This window comes from Neospora caninum, chromosome XI (genome assembly GCF_000208865.1).
Source record: "Neospora caninum Liverpool complete genome, chromosome XI".
NCBI lineage: Eukaryota > Apicomplexa > Conoidasida > Eucoccidiorida > Sarcocystidae > Neospora > Neospora caninum.
Genome location: NC_018397.1, coordinates 2053549 through 2065887, shown reverse-complemented (window position 1 = coordinate 2065887; position 12339 = coordinate 2053549). Strand labels below are relative to the sequence as shown.

Genomic DNA, 12339 nt, shown 5'->3' with positions numbered 1-12339 from the left:
TCAAGGTCGAGTGAGTACCTTGGAAACTCGCCGAATGGTTTTTTAAAGGGTTGGTTCTGCCTTCTACAGCAAAAATCGACTTTCCGGGGGCTACATTCCTGCGTCAATAATACCCTTGCTTCTGTGGTCTCTCTAGTTTTTTTCGAATGCATATGTACTTCCGTCATTCGTGTTCCGTTCTTGGGTACGTAGCAAACGTCCTGCTGTTCCCTCTTTGTGCCCTCGGCCGAAGGTCCGCTGCGTTTCATAAATCTTTGGTGTCAGAAATATCCATCGCATATCGTGCCCTGTGAGTAGCGTGGACACATATCACAGAAAAACTCGGTGGGGTGCCTATGGGTTCGACGCAAAGCTCTCGTTAACGCGTCCTTTATACGGTTTTAGTCCGGTTCGTAAGTTGGAGTTTCTGAACGCATGCAGCTATCAAATACAGGCACACGGATGCCAGCCCTTCGCAACTCTTGAGAGAGGCGGAATCGATGACGCTCTTGCCATCGAGAGACCATACAGCTTCTTTTTGTGCCGCCCACACTGTCCCGTTCCTGTTGCCCAACATGCTGCAGAAGAGAAAGGCCCCAGATAAATTCATCCCTCCACAGGGCTTGAAAATATTTTGTGAATCTGCTGAACTCTGCGAAGCACAGGTTGGCCGCACCTCCTCGACATGGCTGGGCCGTGTCATCGGCAAACGCATTGCCGGACAACCTTGCAGCGACCGCAAGGCCAACCGGCTTCTCCGCGGAGTTAGCCAGAGCATTTGCGACTGTCTGATCTGTTGGTGCATCCTTGGTTGTTGCCGGCCCCATGGGATGGCCGGAGTCGCATTCCGTCGCATGCGCTTGCGCCTTAGTGCCTAAAGAACACCGATTCGCATACGCTGAGCATCGTCGGACGTAAGCGATAAAAAGTTCCGCTCGTCCACACCACGGAGCCTCCAAGTGAGGGAATAGATGGAGAACTTCGGCATTAAACTTGAGGGCCTCGGTGAGCAAATTATGAGCCGCTCGCATTGGACCTGCGGGCGTCGTAGGAAAGTCGCTTGCAGGGGGATCGGCCGTTTCGCAAGAGGCAAAAACAGACGCAGGCTCCTCGGCCTGCAGCAACTCCGACGCCCCGGACGGCAAGAGGATGGAGCACAGAGATTCCTCAAAGAGCTTTGAGATATGGTGAAATGGAGCATGCGAATGCGCTAGAAGGCCGCACTGGCACTCCACAAAGGACCTAAGCCGCTGCATGGTTAGATCTCGTAAAGCTTCAAGCACCGCGTTGTCCTTAGCTCCGCCTATATGTATGGTTTCCTTTCTTCCGCTTGCTTGCGCCGCCGGAGTGTTGTCAGCCGAGGGTTGGTCTACGTGCAGACTGCGAACATGAAGATGGCCATGCAATGCCTTCATCTCCTGTTCTATTTTCGCGAAGTGCTCCCAAGCCTGATAGCTGTGAGGCCGCTGTGCAGCATGCTCTGCCACCAGAGCAAGCTCAGTGTCTAGAAACCCAGACAGCTCTGCTGTCAGCCACCGCACCGAATCGTGGTCTTCAGCCGCGTCCACGCGTCTCTGCAGGAACTCTGGTGCACAGGTCCTCTTATCGTCCCCTTCAGGGATGGACGCACGCTCCAAAACTCGCTGAAACTCGGAATCTCCTGGGTCATGGACATTCGATTTTCGTGCAGTGGGAGTGTCCACTGGTTCCACCGCGTGACTGCACGCATCGCTCTTGCCAGGTGCGGCCTTGGAGAGCGCACCAGCGAGTTCTTTCGGGCATATTTGGAATTCTCCTACATGCGAACAAGATTCAGAAGCATGTTTCCTCTGACGAGCGAGACACAACAGAGGGCGAAGGCTCGTCCGGCACACGAAGCGGCGGTACGCCCACAGGTCACCACATTTCGGATGAAGCTCGAGCAGAAGTTTCACCGACGCAAGTTCTTCTTTTAGTTCCTCCCATACCTGAAAAAAGAGAGTTTTAGAACTCTCCGTTTTCTTGCTTCCGTCTTCTTGGTGTCCGCTGATACGCAGATCCGGAAAATGAACACCACTCTGTCCTTCTGGAGACGAACCTTCGTGTGCCTTTGCATTTATCCATCTTCTTTGTGTCCCATCGTCTCCCTCTCCTTTCACCGTTTTCAAGAGATGACTCGTTCCCTTTTGGCACACGACGTCTTCGTCTTCTTCAGTTCCTGTTGCCTCCCCACCTCTACGGCCCTCGTTCTCACTGTTTTCCGCTCGGTCACAGAACGGCCTACGGCTGCCGGTAGGACAGCTCGACAGATCAGAAATAAGCCGTTGTGCCTCCTCTCCGAGCTGCTGTACGCGCTGCTCGGCAAGCGTTAGAGCGAAGGGAGAGCTTCCATTCATGAGCAGCGCCAAGCGAGCCCACCCAACCCAACCCCTTTCCGCGATTTTTCTCGAATCTGTGCGAGAGATACGTTTGTCACGTGATAAACGGGCGAGCTCGGATAAAGCAATTGTGTAAAACCACCTTTCTTTGCACTGGCAAATTGCCAGAGAGTTTCCCGCGTCGTCAAAACTGACTCCAGTCCATTCCTTTCCGGGATTTTGGTTCCCGTTTTCTTCAGAGGGGACACGAATAAGCTCGCCTCTGAGATTCTCTTCTAGATTCGACTGAATCGCCTTCTCTTGAGAACACCGATGGACACCAGCGTCTGACACACCCTCTGGTTTGCATACCCCTTCACTGACAACATGTTCAGCCGAGAGCTCTCTTGCGCTGATGTTCTCTGGCGAGCCAGCTACAACATCAGACGATACGGTTAAGTGCGCATGCCGAGGGAAGAAAACGTCAAAGGTGTCGCAAGGAAGCACCGCCGCCTCCACAAGGGCGCTTGGAGGCGCCAGAATGTTTGCGACGGAAGACGCGAGAGAAAATTCCCTTCCTCTGCTGCCGGCCAACCTCTCCCGGTCAACATGGGTCACCGAGGCAAAGCTTAGCCGCTCCATAGCTTGGATTCACCAGTTAACACGTTCTGCTTCAAAAAAAAAGTATGTTCCCTGCCCTGTGGTCCCAAAGAAGTTGAGAGACACTGACGTGCGCTGACGGATCCCTCTCTGGGTCGTCAATGTGTGAACCGTCATACGCACTCTTCGAGTCCCGTGATAAACGTAGTACGGGCTTACAGGACTACCCCGGTAAAGGTCCCATGCGCATCTTGGGGCAGTTCAAAACGCTTAAAGAAGTGCATGGATTGTCGGATGACCGCATTGGTGCAGCCAAAATAGAAGCGAATCGAATCTCTCTGCTTGAACAGAGTCCGTGCGCATTCATTCACTTCAAATCAACTCGGCTGGATTCGTCGTCGTAGGCAGACAGAGCGGCACAAGGAAAGACACACGACGGAAGTGCGCTGGGAGCTGCATTTGTCCCTGCAAAACGGGAACAACACAGATGACTCCTGGGTAAACTCATAAGGTTTTCTTGGAGGAAAATACGCAAAGCAACGGCTGGGCCAGTTCTGACCAAAAGAGGCGTCGCCGCAACGGCTGCAATATCAAGACAAAGGCTGGAAGAGAGGGGAAATCGGTGGCACACAGTCGAACTCCGTGGAGGCGAAGGAACGGGACAGAACGGGGCAGAAAGCAACGGACAAAGGTAAGACGAACTCTAGAGAAAAAGGGGATGAACTGTCTTTTCTGTTTGCCGACAACATCCACATTCGGGATGGGCGAGAGTTACCGGAGACACCGACGGCAAACGCGACTTCGCGCTACGGTAGAGACGGCGCATCACGCTGGATCAGCGGTTTCACATGGTCTCCGACCTGAGTAGCGCGTTTTTCGGAATTGTTCGCGTCAGTTCCAGTATTTGACAAATTTCCTTCGTTCGTACCGAGAGGCAAATTCCGATTTTCGTCCAAGTCAGCCATTGATCCCTCCTAAGGCTCCCTCTCGTCTTCGGGTGTCCCACCAGCAATCGTCTCGTCGGTACGGAGCTCGTTCAGGCCTACATGCCGTGGCTGATTACGCGTTACCCAATGGGACTGTTCTCCGATGGAACACGCTTTCGTTGATGACACAGCACCTCCAGCGACACTCGAGATGGCAAGACGTGTGTGCCTCTCCCGTGAGAAGAAGAAAGAAACTGCAAACCCTAGTTCCCCCTCTTGTCGAAAGTAGTTGCCGAGAAAACAGAACGACATGGCATCCGTTAGCTCTCTTTAAAAATCATTTCCAGCGTTCTTCCTACCTCATTCTCTATGTGTGGCAAGCTTGCTCTACGTTTTCGGTATTCAGCGATTGGGCGTCCATTTGTACGGAAGACAGAAAGCCAAATCTGGGCTGCTCTGGTCAATTTCCGTCTCCGACTGCGTTGCCCAGTTGATCCCTCTGAAGGGGAGACGAGCGAAGCGTGGGGACGCTGCGTTTTTTGAGGGGGAACGGAGCCTGTTTATGTTGCTCGAGTGTCGAATCGCATTCACTGGGCGTTTGTTTTTCTTTCATTGCAGTGTTTCCTCATTCGCTGTCCTCAGCTTCGTGTCTCTCTGCTCGGAATCGTGCATCCTCTGCCGTTGCAGGTGGCCCCATTCTTGTGGTTTCTACCGTTACGTACCCCTCCATATGGAGAGTGGCAGCCATCGTGTGTTAAAGGAAAGATGCTGCAGAGCACGGAGTGTCTAGGAAAGCCTGACAGAGCATAGCTCGCCAGCAGTAGAGCATGCAATCTGGTCTTCCCATTCTACGGTGGCAAGCCCTAGCGTAATGCAGTTGAATAAGCAGGAAGACGAGTTTCGTAAAGCTGCATTGTCTTTGATACTTACCTCCATGGCCAATCCTCCTTACGTGGATGCCGAAACCCAGAAACGCTGGCTGCGATATTGTACACAGACAAGTTGAGCCAACAGAGGGAAAGACACCATATGAGAAGAAAGTTGAAATGCTTCGCAAACAACCTTCCGGGTAGGGGAGGGACATCTTTGAAGAACGAGGACAGAGAGAACGGCACACGTAGAGAGCCCGACACAGCTTCTCTATCGCTTCTCTTTGCATATGCACAAACAACTTTCTTCCTTGGAGACAGCGCGTCGCGCTCACCTAGGAAACACATAAGGGTGGAGCGACTCGAACACAAGAAAAAAAATCTGCACGTTACAGAAGGATAGAATCGCATCTTTTTTATCATGCACGACGCCAAGAAAAACGAAAAGGCCATCCGCCATTCACCTTCGTAGGTGGTTTCATCTCCTTTTTTCCGTCATTGCGGCAGGCCGGCCAAATTATGCGATCTATTGTTGTCGGCATGAAATTAGATACGACAAAAAAGAAAAGTCAAATTTTTTTCCCTACATCAGTCTCCCTGGTCATTCCTCGTCATCTTCATCCGCCCATCTCGTTAGCGACCAGCTTCGTCTGCTTCTTCAAATGCAACAAGGAAGCCAGAACATCAGTGACGCCCCATCATCATTCAATTCAGGAACTTTCAATCAGACCCACCCTCGACTTACGGGGCTCGCCACGCCACTTCTTTCCACACTGTCTTCTAGTTGGCACCGTACTGTATAGCGGGCTGTTGGAGTGGTGCACAGATCCGCTTACGTACTACTGGCGTTGAATGTATTTGACAAGGCACGAACCCCAACCATATTTTGTCGCCACAAAATGTTCAGCTCGTGGCTCCTCAAAAGAGAGACCTACTCAAATACAGCCCCGGTAGTTCTGCAGAAAAGTCAAGCGTTTTTCAACTAATCTGCCAAACGCGCCCCTGGACACCCCTTGGGTAGGATCTCTTTTTACACTTTTCACAATCCAGGATACAAGAGGCAACCAATATACTTTCAATTAAAGGCATGTAGTAAGCAGGTATTCTGCACCGACAGCCCTCTGGCAGGCTCGGATACAGAACCTCAGGCTGGCACACAGCTCCTGAACAATACCACGTGGCGGGGTAAATATGCGATCAATGAGGCTGCAAACTAACGAACGATGGCGATAAAAAAATGATGAGATACAGACGGAAGCGTAAAAGATGTACGTTGGAGAGAATATGGGGCAGCTTCATGGCTCATTGTTAATGAACGAGCGCCATGCAGGCGGGCCTCATTCGATTCACACATACCCTTTTGAGACGACTCACCAAGCTGACGGCCACTCAAGCCAGGAGCCTCAGCGATGCTTGCATGCACGCCCTGCAGAGATCCTCGTCAGCTCGCTTAACACGATTTTCATTCACCTTCGTTTACACAGCTGCCATATCGTTTTGGAAGAGGGAGGATCGATGCCAGCCAGCAGATCCCCATCTTTCATTTTGTGTAGCTAACCAGGGCTGGACACCACAATCGTTGCTTCTCCATGGGATCGTCGAAGTCTCATCGTGGTCACGAAGACACCGAGCAATAGTGGCTTGCCTATTTCTTTTTGTACCCAATGGTTCCTTGTGGAGAGCAGGATCAGTGAGTTTGGAAATGGGGAAGCTGTGAAGCAAGGCCTGGACCGTTCCTACCCCTCCAAGACAGCAGAGAGTGCAGATCATGTTGCTGCTTCGAAATACTGGGAGCACCCGCGGTCTGCCCAGTCTTCTCACGGAAGCAAAATTATTGGCAGGTTGGCAGGTCTCCATAACTTCTTCCTGACAACAGGGAGCTTGTTCTCCTGTTGAGTTTGTCCGGTGCGTTATCATCACGCGGCCCTGTTCTCAATTTGGTTTCCGCGTCGATCTCAGCAGCGGCAACGGGTACAGAAACAGAGTGTGAGGAAAGCCGCCATGGACGCAGCCTCTCCGACGAGCCGGATGTCCCGCTAATCTCTGCTGCCAAGTCTCTCTCTGTGCCTGCGTGGGTAGCGTTGTGTCTCCCATTTGTCTGGTTGGCCCATCGAGCCTCGCGGAACGCTTTCCTTGCTCCTGCCTTGGCGGTTCCGAAAGCTGAATCTTCGCATTCGTCAGTTAGGAGCTCTCTCTTGTTCGATGGTCCGCCGTTTCCTTTCTTGCAAGAATGAGTACTGAAGAAAATTGGATCATCGAGGAAGATGCCGAGGGACAGCAGACTCCAACTGCGCAGATGGCGCAATGGGATACGGCAAGAACAGAGAATAGCAACACCAGCAGCAATGAAGCGTCAAACAGTGCATATGCGGCACGTGTTTCGGGTTCAGAAGGGCCTCGCAGTCTCCACATGTCTTTCGGCGTCTCGAGTACCGCATCTAGTGATGCAAGCGAAGGGGTTTACGGCCCTAATTTGAGGATTCTTGTTCTGAACGCTTATCTTGTGCCGCCGTCTATAACGTGGAACCCTTACCTGTGGGCTCCCTTCTGGTCGTGCAAACGGCCTTACCAGCGGGCAGAAGACGTAAGGCCTTTGTAACAGCAGGGGGAGTGTCTTGAAGGAAGCGCGTTAGAAGGGGTCATGACGAGAAAGCAGCTGATCCCGTGGTCTTTCCTGCACCTTTTTGCATATAGCAGTAAAGAGATTGGCCAAGAGAACGCGAAGATTCATTTTCGGACGCTAAGTTGGAGTACGGTTTCCACTTTGTAGTAGAACGGGCCCGGCCCTGGTTGTTGTTGTGTCAGGGTCCATGGATAAATTAAGCAGAATCATCTCTTCATACCCTGCCGCTTACGAGAATGCGCGCTCGCCCCGGTGATTGCCGGCAACAAGCCTTGTGGCTTTAGAGTAGACGAGTTAGGACTACGACTGTTAAGCAGTTTCGGCATAGGCGAACAGCAACAACTCTTGGTTCAGGATATAACACTTCACCTTTTCTTGGCAACTCTGCACGGGAGGCTAGGCGTGTGTGTGCTGTAGCATTGTTTTTCTTAAGACATTTTTCTTCACGTAGTTATTTTCTAATTCCTGTGGTCTCTGTTTCTAGGTCGGCCACCTTGCCGCTCAATATGACATTGCCTGCCTCCAGGAAGTGTGGGGAACGAATATGGCAGCTATGAACGCGCACGTTCTTCCGACTCATAGTATTCTTCCACAAACTCAATCGGGAAGCAGGTTCCCTTGCGTCGGCGAAATGATTGACCCACTGCAGTTCTACTGGAAGAAGACGGGAGGTCTCTGGTTTGCCTGGCGTCGAAGCAAGTGTGCCTTTATAAGCATGGCCAGCCATTACTTTCCCTCTGGCAGTCAGATGCCTTTCTCCAACCAGAACGTGACGGCTGTCGAGCTCGACGTCAGTCCTGTGTTCCCAAAGCACCGGATTATTGTCTTAAATACCCACTTCTCGATCCTCGGAGTCAAATCTCGACGAGTCAATCTCGAGTCTGTAAGGAAGTTCATTAAGGAACTTGCTTGGAAAGCATATCTATTGTCTCTCGGGAGGCAGTATGATGCCGGGATCAACGCAATGAAAAGCCTGTCTGATCCGGATGTCGCTCCTTCTTTCCTGCCAGACGTCTCCATGCTTCTATGTGGAGATTTCAATATTGATTCTGATAGATCGCCACGACAATATCGACGCCTGAAGACGATGGACGGAGATGTTGTCATGCGAGATCTTTTCCTCCCAGAACATAACCCAAATCATGCATATCAGTACACGTATTTCACTCAAGAAACCTTCACGGAGAAAAAGAAGAAGCATTCGGTATTACGGAAGGGAAACTCCTTGTATCCTTGGCCCTTCAAAGGTAAGCGGTCCTTTGCCTCTCCCTCTCCCCTGGCCGTCAAGGGCCGTGAGGTTGCTCACATCTGTGGCTGGTATAATTCGCCTGACACTACGTGATCGTATGATTTACATACTAAGTTAGCGAACGGCGTTCACGGATCCTTAGAGAGACTGAAAAAATCTGCGTGGACACGTTGCAATTCTGCTTGCCCATATCGATTAGCTGTATTTTCCGTGTTTCTGTCAGGGCGCGTGGACTACATGTTCGCTGTAGATGAAGTGCGGCTGTCATCACAGGAGGTTTTGGATCTCGTTGAAAACTTTCCTCCCGAAGTCGTTATTGGTGACGATTACGAGGAGATGGATATCCCAGTTCTCAAAGATGGCTCGTTGGTCATTTTGTTCAAGAAAATCTACTGTCTAGGTGGGTGGCGCCCAGATTTCTTGTCAACTGCACAATGTATGTGACCATATCATTCACTGTCAGCAATCTGTGTCATTCCTGCTCATGGATCTTGACTTACGGTCAGTGTCGTTAGGCATTACAACTTGTGAGTCCACCAGATCACTGCAACGCGCGATGATAGAGTTCTTCTCCCGGCTTCAGTATTTGCACGGCATAACTCGCCACCGCTCCCTTTTTGGGGCGATCACGGTCACAGTACAGGGGATGTCGATTTCACCGTCTGGTGGTAAAGGTGTTTATAGAGGTATGAAGATAGTAGTGTGCATTCGATCCTTAGATAGTACTTGCATTGAGCGGTACGAACTGGTATCCATCAGGCATTGCCCTGGTGGCTAACAGCTACATGCTATAACATGTTAAGCTTTAGAACCTGAATATCAGCCATGCCGGGGTTAAGGGTCCGTCTTCATTCGAGCGCAGTTGCGGTGTGTCCGCTGTGCTGACAACTTGTACCAGACTCATGGAAGGGGTCCTTCTGAAAAGCTCTTCTTGCGACAGAGAGGGCGTTCATTGATATTTTGCTAGAGGTTGGCAAATAAGGCTGAGTTGGAGAGACTTTCGGAGCTTTTCGATTGCTTCCTTGTTTGTGCTGTTGACTGTTTCCAGTCTTCATCCACTGTGCCGGTCCCAGGCCGTGTCTTTTCTTTCCTTGTACAGGCATGGACATTGTCGCGCAGCGACAAGGTTTTGAGTTGTCTGACCACTGGCCGCTAAGTGCGCGTATTACAATAGGCGCTCCAAGTGTCGAAGCGGACTCTCTTCCAAAGCCACGTAAATGGCAGTTGCTTCGAGGGGACTCCTTTTGTGTGAATAGCTCGTATTCAGGGGCGGGTAGGTCTGACAGCAAGGTTCCGACAACAGATCGGAACTTCAAGGGTGCCGACCAATCGAGGCAGCGGCGCGTGACGGCTATGAGAGACTTCGAAATTGGTCCAGCAGACCGGGCTCGCCTTGTTCAGGAGTTTGGCTATAAAGGACGCCTAACGGTTGGTAGACAGCGCCCGACTCATGCTGCCGGGCAACGCCCATCCACCACTGCACCGTCGGAATGGAAGGCCAGGACCGTGGCAGGCACCGTGACGACGGAAGAAACTGTTGAATCGGATGAAGAGGAAAAGCAGAGATGGAAAATTGCGGAGCATGACCCCCAATCTGCCGTGCCCCCTGACGCTGAGGACACACAAACTGAGGAGGTGCCTCTGCGCTCGGCGCTTCCTGAAAGCAGGTTTCCTGCTGAAGATGAGAATATCGCCACACCAGGTGAGTAATGCACATGCATGGATAGCTCTATACCGCGTTTACTCGAATTGGAGAACTACGGAATAGAGGATACAGACAATCCCGAACCGCGATGCAACGACTGGAAGACAAACGCACAATCGCACATTTGCTCGGGCGTTTCCGTCCACAGAGGTCATAACATTTCCAGGGAAGAGTACTTCTCTTTCCACTATGATCGGGAGATGTCTGACTCCCTCCGACTTGAGGGTCCAGCTGAGTGTTACACCTCCCACACCACACGATCAAGTGCAACAGGTGTGAGCTTCACATGCCCCGAATCGCGTCAGCAGATGCAGCCCGATTGCTGGCACTGCGAAATGTGCGAAAACGGTGCCGCCTGCGTTGTAAAGTGGCTTAGCTGACAGAGAATCGTTTCAGGTTGCCGGGGAAGGGGTGGCGTTCGAGACTCTTGTTCTGCACAGTCATCCGTCTGTGGTATTTAGGTCCTTGCCTCAGGGAGTTTCTTAGGAGTATTGTAGTAACTAGACGCTACGCTTTCACTACTTCATGCTCATAGACTTCCTGTTTTGTCTACATGCGTCCTGTGTTCTCTACTTTATCAGAGGTGGTCCACCGACCCGCACGAGTGCCTCTCGCTATGAAGCGCGCCCAGGAAGTGCAGCAGGCTCGGGCCAAGGCGATGGGCGAGTACAACCAACAACCACTCCGCAGGTCGTGAACATCTTGTTTTCGTCTTGTCTTTTCTGGGAGAAGAGCGAAAACATATAAATCGCAAGGTTTTACCTTCCGGGTCTTCGAATTCTACTAGCATGCTCGCCAGGTGTCCGTTGAGGAAAGTTCACACTCTTTTTCGATGGCTGATTGAACACGCGCAGGCGAGCTTGGGGAAATTTACACTCGAAACAGCAATTCCAGGATATCTCACATTTTTGTTTCCATTTCGTGTCGCGTTCTTCTCTGTGCGAGCATCCGAACACAGTAGAGTTGGCTGTATTTTGCGAGACCTGCAGGTTGTACGAGGGTATGGGAACACGCCTCGGGGTTGTATGCATTCTACTCAGAAATTCGCTCAGGCTCAGCTGTTCATGGCCGTGCTTAGCTGTGAGCGGACAGTCGGTGACGGATCAATCCAACTCAGGAGAGATACGAGGAGATGGAAGATTACGGCGCCGTTGTGCAGGTGCCTCACCTTCCAGCAGAAGAATCCCCACTTGTTTACCGCCACTGGGAAAGACACTATTGCATTTCGTATCTCTATCAAGCGATCATATTACCGTCAGTCTCAAGGGATTATACTTCCACTCAATAAAGTGCGTCTTCAGGCTGATAGAAACTGTCTGTTCCAGTCAATGATGTAGGTGTACTGTCCCCTACAATCGCAGAGGCGCGCGCTGCTATTCAGTCCGTTCACACAAAGAAACGTCTCATCATCGGTATTCACGTGTTCAAGCTTCCCAGTTGACACAGAGGTGCTGCTGCAGCTGACTCACCTCGTCTTTTCTAGATTTTGAAAAGGGTACACGCATCGCTCGCCACATTTTCTCTGCGCTAGAGTAAGCTCCGGTCCATCGCTTACTGGAAAATACAGCGGCAACGCCGGTTACCCGGCATTAGCCGCTCCCGTTGACCCGATAAAACAACCTTTTAAAAGTTCAACAACGCAACCTCCACGGCACATGCAATGATTTGCAATCAGTTTTCGCCCCCGTATACACTCTGTGTCTGCATGCGGATATTTTTCGTGAGAAACAAGCTCATCTGACGGTGAGCTCTGTAGAAGAGGAAATAGGTGAATCCCGTCATAGGCGGTACGCAACGTAATCGTTTCACTCCACTGTCTAGGGAGTTCGTGTCTCTACGACTGCCGTACAAGGTGCACTTGACCGCCGCATGAACAGACCGCCTTCTCAGTGACGCAGCCTCAGTCAGAGAGATAACACCGACGGAGCACGTGAATGTCCCTTCCTCTAAAAACCCAGCAACTGCCGAATTCCTGTCTCCTTTCTTTCACGGGATAGGGGATGAAAAAGCCACGTCTGCGCTCGGGGCTTCATTGCTTTTGTCTCACTTGGC

General features: G+C 51.4%; 2 protein-coding genes across 2 annotated transcripts; one reads left to right on the top strand and one right to left on the bottom strand.

Annotated features, from left to right (window-relative positions):
- Window positions 1–380: 380 nt before the first annotated feature.
- NCLIV_055590 (conserved hypothetical protein) lies at window positions 381–2957 on the bottom strand (the record flags this gene model as incomplete). Its single annotated transcript, XM_003885113.1, has 1 exon — window positions 381–2957. The coding sequence occupies one exon, from the start codon at window positions 2955–2957 to the stop codon at window positions 381–383; it is 2577 nt and encodes an 858-aa protein (XP_003885162.1).
- Window positions 2958–6940: 3983 nt separating this feature from the next.
- Window positions 6941–10984, top strand: NCLIV_055580 (putative endonuclease/exonuclease/phosphatase domain-containing protein; the record flags this gene model as incomplete). Its single annotated transcript, XM_003885112.1, has 7 exons — window positions 6941–7294; window positions 7818–8216; window positions 8487–8580; window positions 8806–8982; window positions 9682–9738; window positions 9850–10284; window positions 10869–10984. The coding sequence occupies 7 exons, from the start codon at window positions 6941–6943 to the stop codon at window positions 10982–10984; spliced, it is 1632 nt and encodes a 543-aa protein (XP_003885161.1).
- Between the last annotated feature and the right edge of the window lie 1355 nt (window positions 10985–12339).